The sequence below is a fragment of the Boleophthalmus pectinirostris genome, unplaced genomic scaffold (genome assembly GCF_026225935.1).
Source record: "Boleophthalmus pectinirostris isolate CB_2022bp ecotype Guang Dong unplaced genomic scaffold, ASM2622593v1 HiC_scaffold_18, whole genome shotgun sequence".
In the NCBI taxonomy this organism is placed as follows: domain Eukaryota; kingdom Metazoa; phylum Chordata; class Actinopteri; order Gobiiformes; family Gobiidae; genus Boleophthalmus; species Boleophthalmus pectinirostris.
In genome coordinates this window covers 37,941,209-37,968,559 of record NW_026571133.1, presented here as the reverse complement: position 1 = coordinate 37,968,559, position 27,351 = coordinate 37,941,209, and the positions used below count along the sequence as shown (strand labels likewise).

The window sequence follows — 27,351 nt, the reverse complement described above, 5'->3', positions numbered from 1 at the left end:
AAGTAAACAAATAGGAAAAAGCATCACGCAGTCGGAATCAATTCTAATCTGCAAACGCAATCAATACGCCGACTTGTCAAGGCGGTTATGAAGTGGCTCGGGTGGGGAGCGGCAGTCCAGATAAGCCGGGGAGAAGGGGGGATAAAATACTGTGAAAAATAATAGGTCTGCTGGAGTAAAATAAATGAGTAGGTTTCAAAGACAGAAGTGCGATAGAGATGGATGAACAGGGACGGTAATAAAAACGTCAAAGCAGATTTAAGCTCGTGAAGAATTGACAGAAAACGCACTCACCAATATTGTTATTGTTTGTTTTGAGTGCGTTTTGTTTTGTGGTTCGCGTCAGCCGTAGTTACGATTTTTGTACGTCTAAAATTTGGCGAAAGTATATAGGAAGTGTTTGAATCACAGTTTGTTTTTATCTTAATATTTAGGTCATGATTTGGTTTCAGTTTTAATACATTTACTGTGCACTTTTATTTTTATTTTTATGGAGATGTTGCACAGCATGGCATTGAACTTGTCTCGATTATATTCAAATTTATTGCTCCAAAAAACTGAGAGTGGGGTCACCTCTCCCCGGATCTGACCTGTAACTTTGGCTGGCGCTTGCTTGTTTTCATAAAGAGAAATCAGTGCAATGCCATACTTTGGAACATCTCCAGCAAACTAATAAAATCTTCATAGACCAGGTGGCGGACCTTAAGGTAAAATATAGTTCCCTATTGTAAAAAAATCAGCCCTGCCAGCAGAGGGCGCCATGACTCCAAATGCTTGAGCACTAAGGAATGACGCAGTGTACAAAAGTGATGTGATGATTTGGCCAAATGCGTTGGGCTTTTAAAAAACATGGAGGAGCATATTTCAAATTTTGGGGCCAATCTAAATTTGCAAGATTACAAATGGCCTACATATTAAAGGTTGTATAGAGGATTTTTTAAGGAAAGAGAAATACAGCGAAAGCCCTTTTTCAAATGTTGTGCATGCGTGACACCACCTTCCTCCTCCACAACTCCCTCAGTAGAAACACCTCGTCCCGCCTACTTACTCTAGAAATCACTCTTTTTTACAGCCAGTGCGCATTCATAATTACTGTTGAAGTGACCTGTCTAGAAATAATTTAGCGTCAGTTTTTAAACCCTTCGTCTGCTTTAGTCGCTGGAAGGAATCTCCAAGAATCACCTCAGTTTGGCTTTGCTCCTTTTCCCCTTCTCCTTTCAGCGACCTCAAAAACTGACTTTATTTTGCGGCGAACTGGTCGCGGATTCTCGTCCGCCTTCGCAACAAACTTTGTGCGAATTGCGAGGAAGCTACAGTTTGAAAAAGCCTCTAAGAACTGCTGCATAAACCACGTAATCCCCGCATGCCGGCAAGTCAGTTACACTAGAAACGTAGGGAGTTTGATTGACAACCTAACAGCCAATAGAAAATGAGATAGCCTCATTATCTATTCGCTGAAGTTTATCTGGCCTCACTACGTCCACAGTTGATAGATTTAAATTTAAAATTTTTTTTGGTCATCATAATTACAAGGCTGCTGCGTCTCTGTAATGGTATTTTAAAATTTCATTGACAATTTGAAACAAAAAAAAAATCCTCCATACAACCTTTAAAGAAATCTCAAAAATGTCAAGGAAAACAACATGAGAAAACAATCAAACTTCTATTTAAATCCACAAAATGTGTTCTTTCCAACAGGGACAAAGAAATCAACTGAAACCATCATAATGCCCCAGTTATTCTATCACCTAGCAACCACATACTAATCCATCTTTATTCCAGACTCATTGGTCAATTTTTAAAACAGACAAGGACAGTGACATTACAAAACAATAAGCATTTATGTTTTTAAAAGACAGTCATACCAGTGTCTCCACATGTTAGACTGATATCTTATTGCACTGAATCTCCAATTTGTGAGTGACATTATTTCATTGTCTGATTTGTACAGTCCGCAAATAAAACTGTACATTAAAGTTCTTAGTAGAGCTTGCAGAGTGTTCACTCGTGCTGTAACAAACATCTCAGTCGCACTTTTCCATCGTGGCCTCCTCAAAAACTTTCACAAAGCATCACTGTAGGCGCCTGCAGTCTTTACAAACTGGATTTTGTGTAATTAATCCAGAGGTGGGCTGTGTACAGCGGTGTATAATATGATTTAAACTATAACAACTTTACAGCAACTTTTAAGAGTATTTGCCTGAGCATAGAGCATCCTACACTGTCTATACATATCATCATCATCATCATCATCATCATCATCTTCCATGTCTGCAGTGATGATACGCCCAAGATATAGAATTTTTGTTGTGACAGGCAAAAGTCAGGATGTGATGTCTCGTGATTGTCTTCTTTGGTTCTCCAGATCAGTGTTTCCCAAACTTTTTTTCTGGAGACCCATATATTAAAAGTCACAAACCTTCATGACCCAAGTCAATAGACATTATTTGTGAATCACAAAATAAAGATGGATTTGAGCATTATTGAACATTAAAGAGGCTGTTTTATTGTTGAGTGATCATGTCTCTCTGAACAATTTGTATTACTCAAATTTTAAACAATGACAAACAGTCATTGAAGCAGCAGTTAAAGGATCCATAAGTCGCCTATTTGGACATTAAATGTATTTCTTTTTCTTTTCAGCATTCAATTGAACCAGCAATATTGGAGTAAAATAGTCAGTAAAATAATTACAAAAAGATTAGAAATGATACATAACATTTCTTAACATTTCAATGTTTCTAATGAGATAGGTGGGTGTGTCTGTGTTTTTGTAGTGCGTTCCAGTCCGGGGTGCAGGAGGAGAGCACAAGGTGACCCCAAAAAAATATCTTGTGACCCAGTCTTTGGGATACAATGCTCCAGATCATGATCACACCCTTAGTTGCATTATAATCAGGCTCCACATTGTAAACTGAACAGATGTTGAGTAGCTGCTGGAGACCAATGGTGCTCAGACTAAAAACAACCAAGTCATCTGCATACATTAAATGATTCACAACAAGATTTCCAGCCACAGAAGCAGCTTTACATGTTTTACACTTTGTTGACAGTTCATCTAGATACAAATTAAATACAAATTAAATAAATTGGGGACATTTCTGACCCTAAATTGGGCAGACACACCATTTGCTCATTTAATCTGCATTGTGTGCCAATACATACTAGTACATCAAAACACACACAGTGTATTTGGGTACACCTTTCTGGATCCACTTCATAAATCATTCACTGTATTGAATACTTTGGATGCATACCGCCCCAGAGCAGAGACGGGTAGGGCCAGAGGTATTTTGGATTTAAATGTCGGCCTCGCCCAGACCAGAGACAGACACTGGACCCGTCTAGCACCTGAAACACTACACCAGATATCACAGAAAAAATACAAGTACTACAAAATACTACTACTATTTATACATGCGACGGGTGTGTTTCAATATGAGGGGACGCAGCAGGATCGTAGTTGTGACTAGCTCAGTACTTTTGCACCCGGGTTTTCACAGAGGAATTAATGTATAATATCATGATACTTTGCAGTTGATGTCATCAACATTCTCTGAGGGTGTGATGCTAACTGTAGGCTCTGCTCTGTCTGAGGCTTTACTAGACTTTAATCTGAACTTTATTGGAACACAGTCTGATCATAAAGCTTTTTTTGTCTGTTTGCTAATGTGTGCATTATGTCACCGTGGTAACTGCTGAACATTCTGCCACTAGAGATACAGGTTGAACAGCCCCAGCATGATGTCCCTGCAAAGTATTAATACTACTGTTCAGTCCTTGGGCAAGACACTTAGGTGCAGGGACTAGGACTTTAGAACCGTGCCCAAGCACGGATTGCCCCAAAAGCATGGTACGTTTGTCCCGTGTGAGCGCAGTTGAACCATGCTCAGGTGCGGCACGGATGATACTTTGGCCTGATTGAAGGAGGTGGGCCAAAGCACAGCATGGTTGCTCATGTACACACACACACGCACACACACACACACACACACACACACACACACACACACACACACGACTTTACTATATGATCAGATGTGCAGATTAACATCTGATATGAGGAAAACAGTGAATAAACTTTGCTCCAAAACACATGGCAAACCTACACCCACCTTCAATAAGGACTGTGGCAACTATTTTTATATCAATAAACTCACCGAGGAGCACGTATGATAAGGGGACACACATCTGCCTCACTATTTAATAGATATTTCTGCTGGTGGACTTTTTTTTTCCATTAAAAGCATTAGCACATGTAAACAAACAGTGCCATGTGATGGCATCACTGGGCTGTGGCCCGGTTCGAATGTGCAAGTGTGAGTGCGGCCATAAAACCCGACGCAATTGTGCCTGGGCAAGGCACGTTTCTAAAGTCCTAGTGTGAGTGCGTCTCTAGAGAGATATGTGAGGCTTGTAAATGTGCAATATAAGAAGACCTTATTAACATGTATAAGAAAGATGTCACTGACAATCACATTTTTCTGGGTTAGGGTCATAGACTGTGTAAAGAAGTGAACTAAGGGAGTGTGATGTCATCCATAGCATTCAGCTCCAGTCAAATGAAGCTCAAGAGGCTAGCAAATTTGGAGCCGACTTCCATATTAGGAACAGAAATTTATTTCAGACAAACTAACGAAATAAAAAAAAGGATCACGTAGAGTGGGCTGAACATTTTAAGACCAAAATAATGAGGCTCACTGCAGCAGTTACAGAGAGAGAGGTGACAATTTTTTAATGTAAAGTCAATTGGAGCCAGAGTCCATGGAGCCAGAGGCGTCCCCATGCTCGCTTCCTATTTGGAACACAGTGGCTAGCGGGTTAGCTCTGTCCATTTCTATTCCAGGGAAACAATATAATTAAACCAAGCAGGTTGTGGGTCCCAAACAAAATAATGTTTTATCTTAATCTGCGGCATGATTTTTAAGTATTTGAAAAAAATATGATTTGCACCTGTACAGATATTGTATAAGCAACTTCTGAGGTCAAAATAAGTCTGCTGTATACTATCTGAATCTTATTATAAAGCATTTTAATGTTCAATAGTTAGGAAGAGCACAGTTAGCATGCTAGTGACAGCAATTCATGGCAGCAAATTGCTTAGAAACTCATCATAGTGAATCATTACGATGCTTTGACCGAATGAGGTTAAGTGAGGAATAAAATTGGACGACTGCAAAATAAACCAGTTCTGTTTTCACATTTTTAAACGAGTAAAAATGAGGCACAGCACCTTTAACCTGCTTATTACACAGACACACTCCTCCGCTACATCCCTTAACATGATCTTATCTGTTTCATTCTCACTTTTGCACACCGCTCAAAAACCAAATTTGGGTTATTTCACACTTGAGTGATTCCTGTCTCCCACTGCGCCATCTACAACTAATCCAAAATATTATTCTTCAGTCTTTATTTGGGAAAAGCAAAAATATTTGCCGTAGTATCTGTCATTCAGAGAGCTGGTGATGGTTGCCGTGGGCGGTGTCGTCCCATTCTCTCGGCAAAATGAACTTATATGAGCAGATTTCAAGAGTAAATAGTTTAAAAAGATGTTTACAAAATGTGTTAGGATTTGTTAGAATACAAATGTGCAAAGTGAAGGCTGTTGGGAAAATAACTTAACATTTATTCATAATACAGGCTTTTTTTGTAACATTTTGAACAGATTGTCTGGGTTTAGCAACACTTAAAAGGGTCTTTACCTGCAAGGGTCTATACCAGGGGTGTCCAAACTTTTTTCATCAAGGGCCACATATCTAAACACAGATGAAGCAGAGGGCCGATCGAGAGCTGTAGACTGGAGCTGAATACAGTGAATAATTGAAATATGTGCATGTTTAATGAGCCATCTGTCTTTATTCATGCTATGATCCCTAAAACCACACACTAATGCTTTATCAAGGCAGATTTTCAAGAAAACTTGCAGTAAAAAGTTTATTTTTAATTGATGGGCTAATTCAGTTGGAAGGAAAATTTGTCTGAGGGCCATAGTTTGGACATGCCTGATCTATACCTACAAATATCAGTCGTGGAACGTAACGAAGTAAAAGCAGTACATAAGCACTGTACATAAGTAAAAAAAAAAAAAAAAAGGACACTTTTACTTCATTACATTTGAGAGCAGGTGTCTGTACTTTCTACTCCACTACATTTTTGACTGGCCTAAAGTAGAAGTATTTAGTTTATTTAGTTTTTATTATAGTTTGAGACCTGAGGAAAAGGTAGAGGGTCTCATTTTTAACACATTCTTGATATGGGCAAACAAAAACATACAGATAAAAACAGATAAGAAAAAAAAAAGTGCACAAATCTTTATCAAAATCACTACATTTGAAGCTTTATTAGATCTCAAAATCTGCACGAAATACTTTAACTTTTTACTCTTACATTATTTTTAAAATTATACTTTAACACTTCTACTTAAAGTTTTTTTCATGTGATACTTTTACTTTTACTTGAGTATTTATCTAATTTGATATTTGTACTTCTGCCTAAGTAACAAAATTGAGTTCCTCTTCCACCACTGACAGTTCTATTGTAGATTTGACTTGAGGTCAAAATAAGTCTGCTTTGTGCTATCTGCTTCTAATTATAATGTGCTTTATTGTCTGATAATCAGGAACTGCACATTATCATTCTAGTTGTTGTTAACTTGTGTTACCATGACAGCAAAACTCCACTCTGGCCACACTTGCATAATTCCTGTTTCTTTATACACAGTCTACAATGAATCCAAAATATTATTCTTTATTTTGGAAAAGCAAAAATAGGCACTAAAACTGAGTCTTTGTCATTTGAAGAATAGTGATGACTGTGATGGTGGCCAGGGGCGATTCTCTCTACTAAACTTTCTTGTTAAGGGAAAGATAAATGGTAAAAATAAGCATATACAGTATATATCTCAAATTGCTAATTTCCACCTTCAGTCCCTGGACAAATTGATGTCATAAATGGCATATATGCCAATAAAATACCATGTATATAAATGCAATCACTCATCCACTAAATCAATAAGTAAAACTAGTCCCAGTGAATGTCCCCACATCCATCCACACTATTTACTAGGGGTGTAATGGTACATGTTTTCATGCTGAACCGTTTCCTTAAAGGATCTTCGTTTTGGTGCAGGGCTGTGCACAAGAGAGTTCCCGCAATTTCTGTATGTTTATGTTCCGCCACATGTGCAGCTACACGAAGGCTCAGTCCTTTAATATTCATGAGGGAATAATTGGGGTGGCAGTGTTTCCTGCAGCACTTTATAGTTAGGGCAGCCGCCTCTACTATGTCCCTCTGAACCACATGAGTCTTCGCAAAACTATGGTCGTCTCACCCCCGTCCTCATTTTCACCTTTCGCCGACATGGAATCTCCGCCCCTCACACCCGCGACCTCTGTTTCTAGCAAAACTGTATTTTCAACCTCTGGGGACGTTGTAACTGCAGCAGATCTGCACTTACTGCAGACAGTGTGGACAAGTTGTTTTTTCTGGCCAAAAATATGAAGATTGAGTAAAAGTTCATGCTGGAACTGTTTGTGCTGGGCTTGACTTTTAAAAAAGTTTTGTTTACTTTTTACAAGGAATTTATTTCTTATAATATTTCATACATTTGTTGCTTATTTGAGAATATTTTATTACTTATACTTTATACTTATTAGTAATTCCAAGCAGCACTTTGCATTTATTTCATTTTCCCGTTTGTATAATGTTAAAACTAATTGTTGGTTTAAGAAACACACAAAAAACAACAAGCAAATGGCTTTGCATTTTGTTCCAAACTGTACCGAAAATGAACCGAACCATGACCTTAAAACCGAAGTACGTACCAAACTGTGATTTTTGTGTACTGTTACACCCCTACTATTAACATATACAGTTCATGTTGCTGTATTCAAGATAAGGCAGATTCATGTGTACAGGTTTGTTTTGTTAAAATCATTGTTTGGTCCAGTGTGTAAACATTTCATAATTTGTACATGATATGATCTCACGTGGGGGGATGTTCCAGAGGTACAAATCCAGGTATGTTTCTGAGGTAACGTGGCTAAAGGTTCACAAGAGTCAGTTCTGCGTAATGGAAGACCTTTAAACCACCAATACAACTGTTATAATTTCTCATTCTATTGTATTTTCTGACTTTCTATGACCAACCAATCAGCCCCTGTCTTCTCCACGCTACCTCACACATGACTCTAGCGCCCTTTAGTAAATGAGCTGTTCACACGTGCACTGTTCTGACTGAGGAGCCCAATACAAACCAACGAGAGCGCTGGCCGTGGTGCTGAAAGTGTCAGCGATCAATACAGACACAGATGAGATGAAGAGGAGACGAGACGAGGGCCGAGGGAAGGATGAGCAGGCATGGAAAGAGGGGAGTGAAGAGGAGAGAGGAGGTAAGCAGAGGACTAGAGGAAACAAGGAGGGAGGGGGAGGAAGGAGAGAGGAGACGAGGTTCTAAGCAGAAAAGGAGAGGAGATAAGGACGGAGGAAAAAAGAGGGGAGAAGGAGAGGAGACGAGGACCAAAGAGGTATGGAGAAGAGGAGATAAGGAGGCAGGGAGTAAGGGGTGAGGAGGAGGAGAGGAGACGAGGAGGAGAGCAGATAAGAAGAGGGGAGGTAAGCTCAGGAGAAGAGGAGATAATGAAGGAGAGAGAAAGGGGGGGAGGAGGAGAGGAGGCGAGGACCAAAGAGGGAGTAAGGGAGACGAGAGGAGACGAGGAGGAGAGCAGATAAGAAGGGAAGAGGTAAGTTGAGGAGAAGAGGAGATAAGGAGGGAGGGAGTATGGGGGAGGAGGAAGAGAGGAGACGAGGAGAGAGGTGGTAAGCAGAGGAGGAGAGGCGATAAGGAGGGATAGAGTAAAGGGTGAGGAGGAAGAGAAGAGACAAGGAGAGAGGGATGAGGACACAAACAGAGGAGGGAAGTAGACGGGGAGGAAGGGAGTGAGGTGGCAAACTGAAGAGGGGAGGAGAAAAGGGAACGAGTGGTGAGGAGGCAGCTGAAGGAGGCATGAGGAGAATCCTGATGAGCCCCTGTGCTTTGGCTGAGAACAGCAGTAATGAGTGCACAGGGAGATGGAGCGAAAAGGTAAAAGTGCTGTAGAAGTTGACAGAGACCTTCTATCGCAAACATAAAACTCACTTTTTATTTATTTTTATTTTTTTAAAGAATATTCAGAATTCATCATATGTTTCAAAGGGTCATGCTTTGTCTTATGGAGCTGAACAGTGACCACTGGTTCTAGAAGTACATTTTGTCATTCATTTTTCCCAAAGGAAAAAAAAAAAAATCTTATATTAAGAGTCACTTCAAGTCCAAGAAGCACATTCAAAACACAAGATTCTGTGACACCTTTATGTATCCACAGTAAGAGTGTCAATTCAACTCATATATTGTTATTTTGAACACCATGTCATATGTAGCCTCATTCATCAGCTGGTTTCATTCCATGGAAACTGCCTGACCTTGCAGCATTAGGATTTGCTGTCGCTGTTCGCTTGACAGTAGGCGGGTACTTTTTTATTTAACCAATCACTGCTATTTGGTCGTGACATATGTAATGCTCCAAATCCCGTAGGAAGAAGGGCAATAACGTCTTTCTCCTTAATAAAATTCACCAAACATTCTCTTTGTTCTGGCTTTAAATCCTCGACGGCTTTGTCTACATCCATTTCGACCGCTTTGTTTACTGCTGCACTACAAAAGGGACCCAGACAGGTGCTTGAGTTTGACATCATGGCTTCACAGCTCTTCGCTGACTGACCTGCAACTTCCAGGGTTCTTGCAAACCGTCTAGTGTATTCTGATTCCTGACCTAGTCGCTGGGGAGAAATGAAATTGAGCGGAGGCACTAGGTGGTGCCAGCCTGGCTATGTCATATGGGGTCCACACTAAAATGATTTAAAACTACACTTTCCCGAGTGTAGAAGGCTTAAGGTAAAGTGATGTTAGAACATTCTTTTTTTGTAGATTTTTTAACACTACAAGTATTACTACAGTGTACAGTGAAAAAACTGTTAATTGATTTGCATTTTATTTCTGGATTTTTTTTCCCGACACTTTATGAAATAGAAGTAGTGTATAGTGTTCTTCATTTTACACTATTTATGTGTTTTATGTATTTTTATATCTATGTAAAATTACCGGTCTCATCATTGTTAGTTACCACATAACTGATTATCTTTTTTTGTTTTTTTTTCCTGAAAGCCTATGAGAAAAATTGAGTATTAATGACAGTATTTTGAAATACCATTACTTCAAGTACAATTTTGGCTATATACCCACTTCTGTTAATTACATCTATTAACTATTTTGCAGTATAATAAAAAAAAAAAATAATAATAATAATAATAATAATAATAATAATAATAATAATAATAATAATAATAATAATAATAATAATAATAATAATAATAACGTGTTGTATAGCAGTTTTCATGACACTCAAAGACACTTCACATAGCTCAAGATAAACACAAACACAAATAAAAGAAAGAGATAAAGAGGAGATGCAGTTATTTAAAGGCAGACTCTAAAGGTAAACGACCCTATTGTAATCTAGTGTCCTAAACTGCAATACCTCTGAGCGCCTGTAGGAGTCACTGTTGCATCACAAAACACACCTCCTCATATGCAGCGCTGTGTTCTCTGTCAGACTTTAACCCAGACTTCAATCTTTAATCTTTTATATTCTAATTTGAGCTTTAAGGACACCTCGTCTGTTCGTCTGTGTGTGGCATTAACCCGCGCTGTCAGTGTGTGTGATCTCAAAGCTCTTCTCTCCGTCTTTTCTCAGACCTGTCTATAAATACACACACTCACACACAACTCATGTTTCTACACTTTGTCCAATCTAATCCAATCCAGTCCAACTTTATTTGTGTCGCACATTTTAGCAACACAACAACCGAAGTGCTGCACAGAGTAGGCACAGTATAAATTAACACATTAAAAAAAATCAAGCATAAAATAAATAAATAATTCAGTCAGTCAGTCAGTTCTAACCTTAAAGTTCATTTGACAGGTTTTAAATTTTTTTTCTAAGGAAGACTAAATGGGACTTAATAGTTATCATAGTTTTATATTGTTTAAGTGGCAGTTTGTGGAAAAAAAGTTGAGAAGAAAAGTACTAAAATACATGAAGTAGAGGTGACTTTTAAAATGCAATACTTCTACTTATGTCATTAACACAGAAAACTCCATCCAAAATGCAGGGAATGGATTTTATGGATGTTGTTATCTATTTTTTATTTTTATTTTTTAAGTTTAATCATAACTATTGTGCAATTAAGACAAGTTTGGACCCTTGTTTATGCGATACTTGCTGGGTATAGACATGACCTCTGTGTGTGTCATATCTGCTGCCCATGTCCAACCACGAAGTAAAATGATAAACTTCACCAAAATTAAAAACTAGAAAAAAATTGGGCATGGCCTGTACTATTTTTTATATAATATAGAACTTTGTTTTAGTAGTCTAACCTGTCATAACCACTTTTTCACTCTTCACTTTAGTCACTTTACCTAAACCCTAATCTAGAGTTGGGCGGTAATACGGTATTACGGTATCCCATGGTATCAAAAAGTAGCAATGGTATCAGTTTCATTACCATCATTAAAAAAAATCTTCATTAATTTATTCATACCTAAATTAGTTTGCTCAGCACAAATGAATATGTGGTTGTATTTTCAATTTAATGCTATCACGATTTAAAACTAACGGTGTCTATAATGTTTCTTTTAACTGCTTGGGGAGATGACGTTAGTTTTGTTCCGTCATCACGTGACGCTCATAAGGGAGACCAAGACAAGACGGCAAGTCAGGTCGTAAGCGAGTTGGTCCCAAAAAATACTGGTACTTCTGCAGTTTGGCGGTATTTTGGCTTCAGGTGCACCTTTGTTTACGCTTTACAGAAACAAAACTTAAAACCACATGGCTCATTTGCATAAACTATACAGCGCCAATAAAAACAGCTCTTTCCTTGTGCGCTGATGCGGTTTAAATTCTGTTGGACTAAAGGACATGACTCAGTGGAATATGAGTGTTCTTTCTGTGACAGAGGTTGTGCGGCTGATGGTGAGTCTGTTCTGTGCATGTATTGTGTTGGAGATGATTCATTAAAAACTTTTCAGAGATTATAAGTCTGCAGGTCATACACATAGACCATACCGTGGTGTGGCTTCGTAGCTTACCAAAGTCGTACTAAAACATTTTGGTAATACAGTAATACCATATACCCCGGTAAAATCCTGAGGTGGTTTAACAGTATCAAAATGTCGATACCGCCCAACCCTACCCTAACCATAACCTATTTTAACCCATATTTGAACTTTAAACATTGTTGTTGATCTAATAATGGACTCTATTCACGCTACGTCACAAAACGTTTGGAAGCATGTGGATGACGACTTCCTCTGCTGGTGATAGTAACTGAGAAAATGTCCCGGTTTTCTTGATCTAGATGTCCTTGTATTCTTTCATTTTCCCTTTTATAAATTGCCTATTAATATGTGTATTATAATTTGTCTAACTTAATGAAAAAATACATAAATAAATAAAAAGATCCCACTGTGACATTGCACCTGTCTGTGAGTGACATTGAAGATATGATTAGAAAGTCACATCCCCCATGGAAAGCTTTGGTTTTGAAGACTGCTGCAGCTGAATCCATGGTTTTATCTCATGCAAAGTATCGTTGTGTCTTCCAGTAAGCGTGAATAGAGCCTATAAAGGACTTAAATCATTAGGACCAGATTTTTGTCGCCGTAAGGAAGCAAGGTCCCTGTTACGTGAGCATGTATACAGTTTTTTTATAGCACCAGGATCAGACCACCCCACCGTGCGCTCAAATTCAGCCCAGAGACGTGAGCCGTACTGGGGCATGAGTCTGCAGAAGACAGAGGCATTTGTCCTGGAAAACCAAAATATCAGATGAGCGATCAGAGCATCCCATCATCATCTATCAGTCTGAGGAGCAGACACGCGCTGGTTCAGATCAGGTCAGAGCAAAGAAGGTCCGGAACAGTCTCAGTTTTCAATGTGTGAAATTTAAAGGGCCCACATTACTCTATTTTCTGATGTTCTATGTTATTATGTTAAACATACCTGGAGTTGTGTTTTGTTTCATTCACGCTTGTTTAACATTAGGTTAGGTTAGTTCTTCTCTCAAATGGAAAGCATTTTTAAACTTCATACACCTTCACTAGAATCATTTGGATACTTTCAGACCTGAACTGCCGATCTCTACTGAACCAAAGGTAAAAAGTAGCATTCATGACATCACAAGGTGGAACAGAGCATTCAGAGCTTTGGAGATGCAGACAGATTATTAATAAAGAAATACTCAATGAAACATAAAACAACACCGGGTATGTTTTTGCGAAGGTAACAATAATTTATCAAGGCTTAAAGCTCACAAGAGTCCATTGTGTGCAATATAGGACATCTACGTGTTAAGAAAAAGTCTAATAAATAAAATTTTACAAATTAATAAATGGAAAAAATTAACAAGAGAGCAATAGAAAAAGTATTGGAGGAAATGTATACTGAGAAATGAATAGTTATTCTCATCAGAGGTGGGGACTTGCAAGTCATGACTTGGACTCAAGTCAGACTTGAGTCACAATTTTACGACTTGAGACTTGACTTGATAAAATGGACTAAGACTTGGGACTCGACTTGGACTTGAAGGTCAGTGACTTGGGATTTGACTGGGGACTTGAGGCCTGTGACTTGAGAAAACTTGAGAAACACTTTTAAATCTGAATTCTTTCTATTCTGACTGTAATGATTCACACTAAGATCTTGACAAGACAATTAAAAAGGAAAAAATAACTAAATTAATTTCTACAACGCTTATATACTCTATAAATACTCATATATAAATATACCATGACAGTTTAGTCACATAAATTGCAAAAATCTAAGATGGTTTAACAACTTGAAATGACTCAAAGCAGATGACTTGATTTGGACTTAAGAGCCAGTGACTCGAGACTCGACTTGGACTTGCCTGTATTTGACTTGGGACTTGACTCAGAGTTGAGGTCACTGATTTGAAACTTACTTGAGACTTGCAAAACAAAGACTTGGTTCCACCTCTGCCTCTCATAACCTCATTTCAAAAAGAGCTGCTAAACTGGGGAGGAGGGGTGAGGTCTGTGGGTGTAAGGAAGACTTTGACTGGTCTTAGAAGTATCCACACTTCAAACTCCGCCTCAGCGTCTTGCTGTTGGTAAGCAGAAACACTTGGCTGTAATCAGGGCAGTCCTGAGTGATGTCACGTAGTACTTGAAATTACACTGGCCACTAGCGTTAGCACACACTCACCATTTTTGAAAATGCTATATTCGCTGAAAACAACATATTAACATGTTTCACTTTCACTTTTGACGTTCTGAGTCTTTTGTCCCTTTGCTCTCCGTGTTAAGTCTCTCCCCCTTCAGCGCGGCATCACAACACAATATGTGTGCATCCCGCTATTGAAACTACGGCACATCGCATCAGGATTGTCAAGTTGTTGTGTACACTTTAGTATCACGCTTTTGTATATTTATGGAGAATTGTCGTAGCCAGGCTGATGCAACCTAGTGCCTCCATTCAATTTCATTTCTCTCCAGCGACTGGGTCAGGAATCAAAATACACTAGACGGTTTGCAAGAACCCTGGAAGTGTGAGTCCGGGCACCAGCCAATCAGCGAAGAGCCATACGTTCTGTGTTGGCAACGATTCCCGAGATCGAGGATTTAAAGCCGGAACAAAGAGAATGTTTGCTGAATTTTATCAAGGGGAAAGACGTTATTGCCCTTCTTTCTACGGGATTTGGGAAAAGCTTAATATACCAGTTAGCCCCTTTAGAGGCACATTGCATACCTCACGACCAAATAGCAGCGATTGGTTAAATGAAAAAAAGTACCCATCTACCATCGAGCGAACAAGGTCAGACGGTTTCCATTAAGTGAAACCGGCTTATGAATCAGTCTAGAATTGTCATGGATGACGTTAAAAATATGTCAGGCATGTTTCTGGTGAGCTAACAACATTATAACATGGTAGAAAGCTCAAAAAATCTATTTCACATAACTCCCCCTCTTTAAAACCACTATGCAATCAAGTAGCTCGACGCGCACGCTTAATCAAATACACGGGACTACTTTCTCTCGGGGCGGCGCGTTACAGCTAAGACCGGCCATTTGTCTGCAGAGGCGTGTATCCCGGAGCTTAAACCGGTGATAAAAAGTTCAGGACATTTCGAAAACGCTCTCCACTGTGCCTTTGTGTAATGATAAAGAAAGTTATTAAGCAAACTTCATTTCATACCTAACTGGTTCGGGGCGATTTATGGAGGGACAGCGCCAGACTAGTGTTAACATAAAGGGAGGACTGATGGCACTTGTAGAATAAAAATGGTGTAGTTGGAAATACAATAACCCCAGAGATAATGAGAAGAGGATGAAGTGGAGTTAGGGAGGTATCTTTATGTATCAAAGCACTGTGCTGCAAGTATCACTGTCCCTTTTCCATACAGTTGTTAATGCTGTACTTTGTCTTATGCTAACTTTGTGTTTTATGGCCAAAAATAATGTTGGAACAAAAAGATGAAAACAAGAAAGGATGCAACACCATGAAAAGAAATGAACAAATAAATAAATACAGTAAGCTAAATAGAACCCAGAACTAGCACTAATTCTATATTTTTAATCATATGTTTACGTTTTTGAGGTCCGTCAAATGCTTTTCTCCATGGACATGTTACTGCTTTGTCTGTATTTTACCTTTCTATCATCATGGAGACCAAACCAGACTAAGTTACTGGTCAGATCTGTGGGGAGGCGCAGTCAGAATACATGTTTTTCAATGTATTTTTGAGCTAAAAACCCACCTGTAATTTTGTAAATGTAAAGTATCTGTTTAATGTCATACAAGAAACAAGGCGATGATGGACCCTCCCAACCAAAAAGTTATGTAAATACAGTTTTAATATATTACTAGGTCTACTAAACTTAAAAAAAAAAAAAAAGCAAAATCAAAAATTTGCAACCCAAAAAAGCTCTAAATCGTCAATAGGTTTAGGCATAGAAAACTAGAAAATGCTTCTGTCTCCCTCTGCTGGCCAATGTAAGTAATGCAGACTGTTTAAATGGTTGATGAGGAGCATGACTATTAGATTTTTTATTAACTTCTTTTTGTTTGTTTGTTAGTTTTGTTTTTTACATTGGTTGAAATCTGGATCCTAATTGAAGAGTGCATTTCTACTTTTGTGCTCTATAGGACCTGTAAGCTTTAAGAAAAAGTTTGATAAATAAAACTGAACAAATTAATAAATAGAAAAATTTAACAAGAGAGCAATAGAAAAAGTATTGGAGGAAAAGTATACTGAGAAATTAATAGTTACTCTCATTAGAAGTGTGGGCTTGCAAATCGTGACTTGGACTTGAGTCAGACTTGAGGCGCTATTTTTACGACTTGAGACTTGACTTGATAAAACGGACTAAGACTTGGGACTCGACTTGGACTTGAAGGTCTGTGACTTGAGAAAACTTGAGAAGCACTTTTAAAATCTGAATTCTTTCTATTCTGACTGTAATGATTCACTCTAAGATCTCGTCAAGACATTTAAAAAGGAAAAATTAACTAAATTAATCTCTATCATTTCTTTTGAAGTACAGTTTAGTCATATAAATTGCAAAAATCTAAGTTATATTTGGTTGAAATCTGGTTACAAATTGAAGAGTACATTTCCAAAAAGATATGTCTGACGATGCTAAATGACTTTTTGTAACAGCAGTGATTTCAAAAGCCAATCCAGATTTACTACAATAAAAATATTAATAATACTACTCCATTTGTCCTTCATCAAATCCACACATCATTACTTTCATAGAAAACACCAGTGAAATGGAAAAGGCACATTTTCAAATTGGAGGTATTAGTTTTTACAAATTAACTACTGAATTGTGTGTAGTGCCTTCAAGTTTGATTATTTGATTATTTTATTTTTCTGTACTTTTTGTGCGCCATTTTTTGTCCAGTTTGCAGCCTGTTCCTGGTACTCTACGGGGGACACAGAGGGGTCTGTTGTCCTGGGCCCCAGCATTAGAACTCTCTCTGTTTATATTAGATGGGGGCCCATGTGCGTCTTCTTGCCCTGGGACCCCAAATATCCGCGAACGGGCCTGTAAAATCTTGGCCGCCCCGCTCTAACACCATCGTACAGGGTGAGGGGTGCGCTCGTACCTGGGATGACCCCTGGGACCGGCTCCACTTCGGGAGGGGAGGTGATCTCTCCGATCCAGGTGGTCGCGTGCACCGCCACGCTCCAGTCGCTCCATGTGCCGATCTCTGTGTCCTTAGCAGCCACCTGAGAAAATGAACGATGTTAAATTAGTCGAGAGTAATTGTTGGGTTTCAAATGACATCACAACATTCTATAGGCCAATATTAATTAATACAGATGGAGTCAACTAAAAATATTATCGATAAAATGCAGATTTGTTTTGTAATACAGTTAGTTTTTGGTCCAGTTTTTGGTCAGTTGTTGAAATGATCAGGTTCAATATTATTTGTGCATTTATATTTTAGATATTTTAATTAATTGAAAAAACTGTGCCTTGCTCCCCATCTGAAAGTATGACATCATTACATTCTAAAATCTAAAAACTACCTATACAACATTAAAAAGAACAATCCAGTTTGTTCATAAGCAATATAAATGAAAAATAATAACAACTACTGTTTAACCAAAATGTTTAACCAAATTTGAAAAAAATAAAATAAATCTTGGAAAAATGCATATATAAAGTTAAAAAGACATTATCAACATGCCCATAGCATTTATAAAAGTGAAAAAAAAAGTGAGCGAAGAAAAAGAAGTTTTAAGTTTCAAAGAGTTTTGTATAACTTTTACGGTGGAGAGTCTGCCACCTGCTTTTTCCCACCTGTGATTGAGTAAATGTAAGGTAGAGCTGTTTATTGTCACACTGTGGAACATTCCAGGCAGACCAATGACATATCCATAGAAATGAGAAGCATCAGTCATCTAAATGTGCTTTCACAACTTTTAGGACTGAAGTAGACTTGGTTTTGTCCTGTTCTAGTTCTGATTTAGTCCAGGTTTGCTCAAATTGCTGTTTGTGTGAAAATGTGACAGCAGTCTAAATCATACTGCATTGCTATTGTTACTAGAGAGATTGGTAACGCAACCTCTCATGAAGAATATTCAACTGAATTCAAAGTTCCAAGCTCACTAGGACTACTTGATAGGACTATTCATTTTGACAGTAACATATTTTTTTGACTGTAAGTCGCCTGCGACTTAGACTCCGATGCGACTTATTTCTTAAATTAAATTAAAATTTTCACATTGACAGGAGAGGCGCTCTAGGCTTGTGTGCTCCTGTACCACTGTCACTTCTCACTCTTAGCTGTAAAAGAAAGAGAAAGAGCCACTGTCCTGTCTGTATCATGTCAGTCGATCGCACCATTACTTCTGTATCAGTGACAATTTAAACTTTAAACCAGGGGTCTCCAACCTGTAGCTCAGGAGCTACTGGCAGCTCTCCACTCCCTTTCAAGTAGCTCACCAAGGGATTTATGAATTACAAGTATTATGCTGAATAAGTCAAATTTGATTATTTAAATGCCTATTACTATTGTACATGTATCATTTTACTGCTTAAATTTGTACACTAATAAATGAATAATGATTTATGTTTTATATTTTACTCAATTTCTTGTGACCGCTAAAATGAGTAGCTCTCTTGTCATCTCTGTTTTATAAAAGTAGCTCACCGGAGGAAAAAGGTTGGAGACCCTTGCTTTAAACAAACATAAAGACAATCGAAACCATCCTGTTGGGATTCAGAAAGACCGGAATAATTCTAACTGGAACTGATGCTGAGTCTGACGACAGCGACACAGAAGAGGAAGTGCTGCTCTGTTTACCTCCGGAGGCCGTGGAGTTGCTCAGAAGTGACACCGAGGATGAAGAATTCAGTGGATTTTAGAGTTTGTTAAACTTGTTCTGTTCTGTTGTTTATGTTATAGTTTATCTGAAGAACTGTTCATATGTAACATTAACAGTCTGTTGTTCTCTGTTCTATTGTTATTACTAGAACTTGACTTTCAAGATGAAATGTCGGTTCCTGGTCTCTGATTTTATAAAATACATTTCACCCAAAAAGTGAGACTTATATATATGTTTTTTTCTTCTTGTTATGCATTTTTTGGCTGGTGCGACTTATACTCCGGAGCGACTTATAGTCCAAAAAATACCGTATGTATTTTTGATGTCTGCCTATTTTGAATTCTTTGCATTCATTCTAGCAGTTTTTGGTAATTGCAAGTTTGTAGCTCTGTGAGACATGGCAGTTCATCAGACATCTTTTACTAAATGAAGTTCTCTTCTCTGCACCTCTAGGCAGCACTCACATCTCTTATGTGAGATATTGGGTTTGGGTTATGATTAATGCATTATGGACTGGAAATATCATAGTTTCAATGTTTACGCAAGTGTTGTCCACTGATAAACAGTGACGAGACGAGACACAATGAGGTGGAATATACAAGACAAGACGCGATTTTGACATTATTTATAATATAGACATTGCTCAGTCCAGTTCACTATTTTTGATTTACTTTATTTCATATTTCTGTCGTCACTGAAAGACTGCTTCTCAAAAATGTAACTCGCCAGTACTTAACTTCATTTTTTATCCAATCCAAACATAAAAACATGGAAAATAAGTCTCGTCAGATCATTTTTCTTAGGTGTGCACGACCTTGGAGTAGTTTTGTCTAGAGAGATCTTGTGATGAGAGATCTTGTCCCATCCCTAATAAACAGGAAACATCTGCTAGAAATACAATGGTCAAATCAGTGCTGTGGAGTCTTGTTTTCACTTCAGTCTGCGTCCTCTGTCCAGTCATCTTGTTTCATCGTGTAGCCCTTCCTTATATCTAAACTGGTCCGGAAGCCCAAGTGACCCAGACACTGCTGAGAGCCAGTACCTCCCAGAGTCCACTTCAGACCCCATAAAGAATCTGCAGTACGGTTCACTTAAAGATGCAACGCTCTGGAGAGGCTCTGCAACCTTTTTGTCTCCATGGAGATGCTTTGGTTTATAGCATCCAAACAAATCTGTCTTACATTTATTCAGCTACAGGTGTTATTTAATGCTCAGAAATATCTTAAAAAAACATGAATTCTTACTCTAAGTGGGGTCGCCTCTCTACAGATCTAACCCTTAATTTGTCTTGCAAGTCTTCATAGAGATTCTTAAGTTTATGGCCAAACTGTGGAATATTCTAGGTGCATCTTCACGGAAACAAGCAGGTGACGGACTCTCCACCGGACAAGTTACACAGTCCACTGTCCTTTAAGTCGGTGGAGACACGTGCAAACCAGCTCTAAAGCGAACCAACTAAACAGAAACTAAAGCTGATATAAGTTTACCTGGATGATGTATTCCTTCCCAGCGTAGGCGTCAGTGATGGTGTGAGAGGTGCTGTCCGAAAGTTCCACCTAAACAAGAAAAAAACAAATATAAATACATAATCTATGACAGGCATTGATCATTATGTTATCATTTGCACATTTGAAATCACAATATTCATTTAAAACAACTTAATAACAACAAATTCCCTGACTTTTGCGTTAAAAAACTGTGGTGCCCAATGGGAGCTGACGTTGTGAAGTTGTTGGCACCTCCGATGGATCGCTGCACAGATTTTTTTCAATCGTACTAAAATAACTACACGACGCTGCTGAATCCTACACCTATCACAGATTAGGAAAGTAAAATGGGAGAAGAAAGTAAGTACAGAGCTGAGTGAAAACAAAATGACGTCCTGAAAATAAGCGATTAAAAATGAGATTACATTTATCGACATTGTGCAAAATGCAACAAAACTTCTAGATAGATAGATAGCAAAACTGCAGCAGTAAAACTTAGTAAATATAAACCCACACATAAAGAGTCCTCAAACATGCACAAAGCACTCCAAACACTTCACGTAACCACTCTGAGGAAGAGCGCCAGTGAGCAGTCGAAACTGTCAGGTATGAAAACAAACTCTTGGTCTGAAAAAAGAACCTAATAATGTATTTTTCTGACTATAAGTTAGACTTTTTTACATGGCTTGGCTGGTCCTCCTCTGGTGCGACTTATACATTAAAATTTTCACAAGGACAGCGACGAGAGGGCGCTCTAGGCTTCTGTATCAGTTTTCTGCGCATGTCTCCTGGAGAAAAAGCCACTGTCCTGCTGCAAGTATTGAAATATGCAGCAGAACACAGTAATCAAGAACAAATGTCAAGATGAAATGTTGGTTGATGGTCTCTGATTTTATTAAATAAATTTCCCCCAAAAAGTGCGACTTATAGTCCAGAGCAACTTAAATATGTTTTTTTCTTCTTCATTACGCATTTTTTGGCTGGTGCGACTTATACTCCGGAGCGACTTATAGTCCAAAAATACAGTACCATACTCCAAACACAACTTTGCACCTCAAAAATGAATATCTGAGTAAGTTAAAATGAGAAACATTGCACTTTATTTGAGTAGATTCAACTTGACTTGAGTAAAATTATCTACCAATGGAAAGTTTTTCTTAATTCAGGCAACATTCTATTTAGTTTTTTATTTTAAGTGCAAAGAGTTGTTGTTTAGTAAGACACATTTTCATATTTTAAGTACAAAAAAGTCTTTCCATTGCTGGATCATTTTACTTGTCAAGAGAAATTTACTAGCCTGATTCATCAGCTGGTTTTACTTCGTTTCACTTCGTACAAACCGTTTGACCTCGCAGCCGTAGATTTGTTCGCTCAACGGTAGGCGGGAACTTTTTATCATTTAACCAATAGCTGCTATTTGATCATGACGTATGTAATGCGCCGCTAACGGGGATAACTGGTATATTAAGCTTTTCCCAAATCCCGTAGGAAGAAGGGCAATAACGTCTTTCCCCTTGTTAAAATTCAGCAAACATTCTCTTTATTCTGTCTTTAAATCTTCGATCTCGGGAATTGTTGACAACACTGAATATATCACTCTTCGCTGATTGGCTGGTGCCCGAACTTGCACTTCTGGGGTTTTTGCGAACCGTCTATTGTATTTTGATTCCTGACCTAGTCGCTAGAGAGAAATTAAATTGAGCGGAGGAAATTTTGTGAAATCACGATAAAACTTTCTTAATTCAAGTCACTCTAACACTGTAAGTAAATCGTGAGAACAACTACAACATCGTCAAAAACTCTGAGAAGTAAATTTCACATAACACATACTTCACTTCACTTCACTTTACCCATGACATATCTGCATCTACAAATACAAGTTTTCTGTTGTCATTGTATGGCCTCCAGACTCCAAAGCATGTATTTTGAACACATTTCTGAACGCGCTCCAAGGCCGCTGGGATAAAACATTATGAATTATGAAAATGTGTAGCTAAAATAAGGGCGCTGTGAGGTCTTAAGTCAACTATGGGGTTTAAACACACAGCACTGTAGGAACTAGAAATTACATTCTCAGTATAGCACTAGACCTGGACTCGTCGTACAAGCTGCATACAAGCTGGCATCCACTTTTTGATTTGTTCATTTATTTATTTACAATGTGTTTTTGAAAGGTCTAGAGCAAGGTTGTGAATTTCTATACTATATCATTATAAACTGTACATAGCATCCAAAACTGAAAATATTGTGGTGTTTTTGGGAGTAGTAAAAGCTGTTGGCGTCCTGGGTACATCATTATATAAGCAGAGAATGTAGTAACGTGGTACAATAATAGCGTGAAATGCAGTCTATGAAAATGCGGACTTTCCCAAACTGTGCATTTTAAAGTTTTATACAGCATAGCAATGGCGGTTTCAGCGTACACTACCAGTCAAAAGGTTTGGACATTCTTTCTTTTTCAGTGTATTTTTCTTTAAGTTTACTATTTTTAATACTTTATATACTAGTACACACAGAAGACCTCAAGATATATGCTGCAAGATATATGGAAATATGTGGCAAAAAACTTAAATAACTACAAACTATTTTTTTATACTTTTCATTCAAAAGCCCATTTGCTTTGTCGAAAGTAGTAGTAGTAGTAATAGGAGTAGTAGTAGTCGTAGTAGTAGTATTAGTAATAATAGTAGTAGTAGTTGTAGTAGTAGTAGTCGTAGTCATAGTCGTAGTCGTAATAGTAGTAGTCGTAGTAATAGTAGTAATCGTAGTAGTAGTAGTAGCAGTAGTAGTAATATTAGTAGTAATAATAGTACTAGTAGTAGTAGTCGTATTAGTAGTAGTAATAGTAGTCGCAGTCATAGTAGTTGTAGTAGTAGTCGTAGTAGTAGTAGTACTAATAGTAGTAGTAGTAGTAACATTAGTAGTAATAGTAATATTAGTAGTAATAATAGTAGTAGTCGTCGTAGTCGTAGTAGTTGTAGTCGTAGTCATAGTCGTAGTAGTCGTAGTCGTTGTAGTAGTAGTAGTAGTAGTAGTAGTCGTAGTAGTAGTAGTAGTAGTAGTAGTAGTAGTAGTAGTCGTAGTCGTAGTTGTAGTCATCGTAGTAATAGTAGTAGTTGTAGTAGTCGTAGTAATAGTAGCAGTAGTAGTAATAATAGTAGTAGTAGTAGTAGTCGTATTAGTAGTAGTAGTAGTAGTAGTAGTAGTAGTAGTAGTAGTAGTAGTAGTAGTAGTAGTAATAGTAGTAGTAGTAATAGTAGTAGTAATGTCATTATAGAGGTAGTACTATAAATAACTGCAATTACAACCATTTGCAGATTTGACATTTATGTGTACTTTCTTACATTTTTATCACACATTTCGTGAATACCTTTCCACATAAGTACTATTTAAAATAATTACAGACTACATATTTTTGAGCTCTGCTTATAAGGCTGTATAAAACACGCCATTGACTCCCAGACTTTGTACACACTTGGAGTCGCTTAATGTTTGGATCACCATGGAGACCGGAGCGGTGATTTGTAGCTCTTTTATAAATGATGGCTTGTGTGAAAGATAAACAGTGATAAACAGAGCTGTCTTTGACCTGTGTGCTACAGCGTGAAAAGACTCCTCCAGACATGTCTACTGTGTTTTACTCGTCTAAGAAAACATGTCATTATGTGCACTGTGGAACTTTTTGGTTGGGGGTCTGTCACCTGCTTGTTTCTATGGATATGTCATTGCTCTGCTTGGAATGTTCCACAGTATGACATTAAACAGCTCTACCTTACATTTATTCAATTACGGGTGGTTTTATAGCTCAAAAATACTTAGAAAAACAGGCATTCTGACTGTGAGCGGGGTCGCCTCTTGTTACGGACCCAAGCCTTAGTTCTAATTTGTTTGTGTGATTTTTGCCGAGTTCTCTTGATTCCTGCTGCAGGAGCCCTGGTCCGTGATTGGTGGGGCAGGTCGACGCCCACCTCACCTGCAGCCACCTCCCCCTATTTAAGGAGATTACCAGCACCTGTTTGGGGCTGCTGGCCTTGGTGGCCAGTATGCCATTTTGGTTTTGTGTATGTAGTTTAGTTTTGTTCTGTTTTGTGACTTTTTTGATTTGGTCACTTGATTCTGTTTGTGGGCTTATGTGGTTTAATTTGGGGAACTTGTGTTTTGGTTTCATGTGTGTCCCTTATGTGTGTCCCTCATTTTTTGTAAGCCTGCGTGACCCCTTTTGTGGCACAAAACTCTGTTTACTCTCTCGTTCTGTTTCTTAGTTTAGATTGTTCTCTGTATATTTTTAGTCTTTTGTTAATTTACTTTGACATTCTTGTCAATTAAACATTATCTAATTTATTCCATTTTACATCTTGGTTTTATTTTTTGTTACTTCTCTCACCCCAAACGAGCTGGGTCGTAACACCTCTCCACAGATCTGACCTCTGTTTGGCCTTGTTTGGTCTCCATGAAGGTAGAAAGGTTTAATGCCATACTGTGAAACATTCCAGATGAAGCAACCCTCCACCGAAAAGTTATACAATGCACCTTGAAATACAGCAAATATATAACCATAAAAAAGTCATGTTAATATTTGCATTATTTTATTATTATTATTATTATTCTTTAATTACCCTAAAGATCGTTTTTCACAGACTCAGAAAAAGATGGTAAAACTCTATAGCTTATGACATATATAACTTAAGGTGTGCGTTGAGATAAGCAGGTAGCGGACCCTCCACTAGAAATGTTACACAGTGCAACTTTAAATTTGTATTATGAAGGTGGAGAATCAAGAGGGTGTGTAACATTTCCAGATTTTCCAAAAATTAACAAACAAATGAAAAACAACAACAACAAAAGTACAATGAAAAGTGCCATGTACATTTTTTGTATTGTGTATTATGTTTTAAAGGTGAATTGTGTAACTTTTCTGGTGGAGGGTCCGTCAAATGCTTTTCTTCATATAGATGGTATTGCTTTGTCTGGAATGCTTCACAGTGTGGTATTAAAACTTTCTATCTTCATGGAGACCAAACCAGACCAAGTTTCAGGTTAGATCTGCGGAGAGGCGACCCCGCTCACAGTCACAATTTTTAATTTTTTTTTAAAACTATAAAACCAACTGTGATTGAATAAATGTAAGGTAGAGCTGTTTAATGTCCTACTGTGGAACATTCCAGGCAGAGAAATGACATATCCATAGAAACATGCAGGTGACGGACCCCCAACCAAAAAGTTACAGATTGCACCTTTAAAGATCATTTTTCACCGACAAAGATGGTAAAACTCTTATACTTTTCCCCAACATACTGTATATAACTTCACAAATTAGTAAAAGGCAACAACTTTTAAAGCAATTTCTGAGTGAAATCCTTTATCTGTTTATATCCTTTTGGAAAAGTGTGTTTTTAATAAAGTGAGATGAACAGATTTGAGTGACCATTGAGGTTGGAAGAGGTTTTAGAAATGAGAGAAATTAGTCAAAGAGCATACCCAAATAGCCATCCAAAACTCAGGTTGGACACTCATACTTGCAAATCGTTTTTAGTTCATAAATGGAAAGGAGAAATAAAACAAATATTTGGGATCATTATTCACGTCACACAGACTGTTTAACTTGGACTGGACTCCAAAACATCTGCTTTAAAAGGCTGAATTATCTGGAATGTTCCACAGTATGGCATTCAAGTTATCTATCTCTATGAAGACAAGCAGGTGATGCCACAAGAAAGTCACAAATCACATCTGTGGAGAGGTGGCAATGCTCATTTAAGAATTTGTTTGGTTGATTTTTCAAGGATTTTGAAAAACCCATGTAGTAAAACAAAAAATGCATAAGCTGTACATTTAAAGATCCTATATTATGCAAAATTTAGCTTATTTTATGTATTTATTTTATGTATTTATGTATTTTCCTTTCGTTTCATTCACGCATGTTTGAATAACCCTTTATTCTTAGCCTGATTGCATCCCCAAAACTCAAAACCCTAGGGATGTCACAATAACCGAAATATCATGATATCGTATCGTCAAAGTTCTCACAATAATATCGTGGACCATCAAAATATATCAAATTACAAGTATCTTTGCTTAAATTAAGAATTATGGTTCAGCAATAACTAAAAAAGATAGAGGGAACTACATAGACCATGATCCTTTGCTCCATTTCAGTGTAGACTTTAAGAAGAAATAACAGTTCTAAGCACTTTTAAGTCTTAGTTCTTTGGATTAAGTCTTTTTAAGAGGAAAAAGTAGCATATTAACAGTTTTAGCCTCCACAAAATATCGCAATAAATATCGTACCATGAGACCTATATCGTGAAATATCATACAGAGAGATTTGGATATTGTTACATCCCTAATCGTGAGCTTTCCCACAATATTACAATAAATATCATACCATGAGGTTCATATTGTGACGATATCGTATCGTGAGACTTGGATATCGTTACACCCCTACAAAACATTTCCACCTTGTGATGTCATGTAGTGGTAGCATTCAAGTACCTACTTTCAATTTGAGAAATGACCCGGCGAAACATACCAGGTTTGTGTGTTAACCATATGTGAAACAAAATAAAAGACGCCAAAACAGAGAAAGTCACATGACACACCTTTTAAAATGGTCAAAATGACAGCTTCAAATACCGGATATGTGTATTGCTAAACAGGCATCCACAAACATCACTGTATCCAAATATAAAGTCAGTAGAAAAAGAGTGGGCTCGCACATGGCCAGTCTTGTAAGTGTCCCTTGTGCTTCTTATCTTTTCACACACTTATCTAACACTGACCCTTTGTCTAAACCTGAGCCTGCCTCTTCCTTATCACCAGCTCTTCAGTCCGCAGAGTTCAACAGTTTATCAGGCTGACCCCACGCCACTCTTACATCTAATTTTACTGGAGAGCAACTTTG

General features: G+C 37.9%; 1 protein-coding gene across 1 annotated transcript in view; it reads right to left on the bottom strand.

The window, feature by feature from the left end:
• Nucleotides 1-27,351, bottom strand: part of cntfr (ciliary neurotrophic factor receptor) — a 667,317-nt gene that overhangs the window by 13,410 nt on the left and 626,556 nt on the right. Inside the window, exons 8-9 of the mRNA XM_055154209.1 lie at nt 20,451-20,519; nt 17,235-17,358 (exon numbers count right to left, since the gene is read on the bottom strand). Of these exons, the coding sequence (XP_055010184.1) occupies nt 17,235-17,358; nt 20,451-20,519 (193 nt within the window). The remainder of the gene's footprint in view (nt 1-17,234; nt 17,359-20,450; nt 20,520-27,351) is intronic.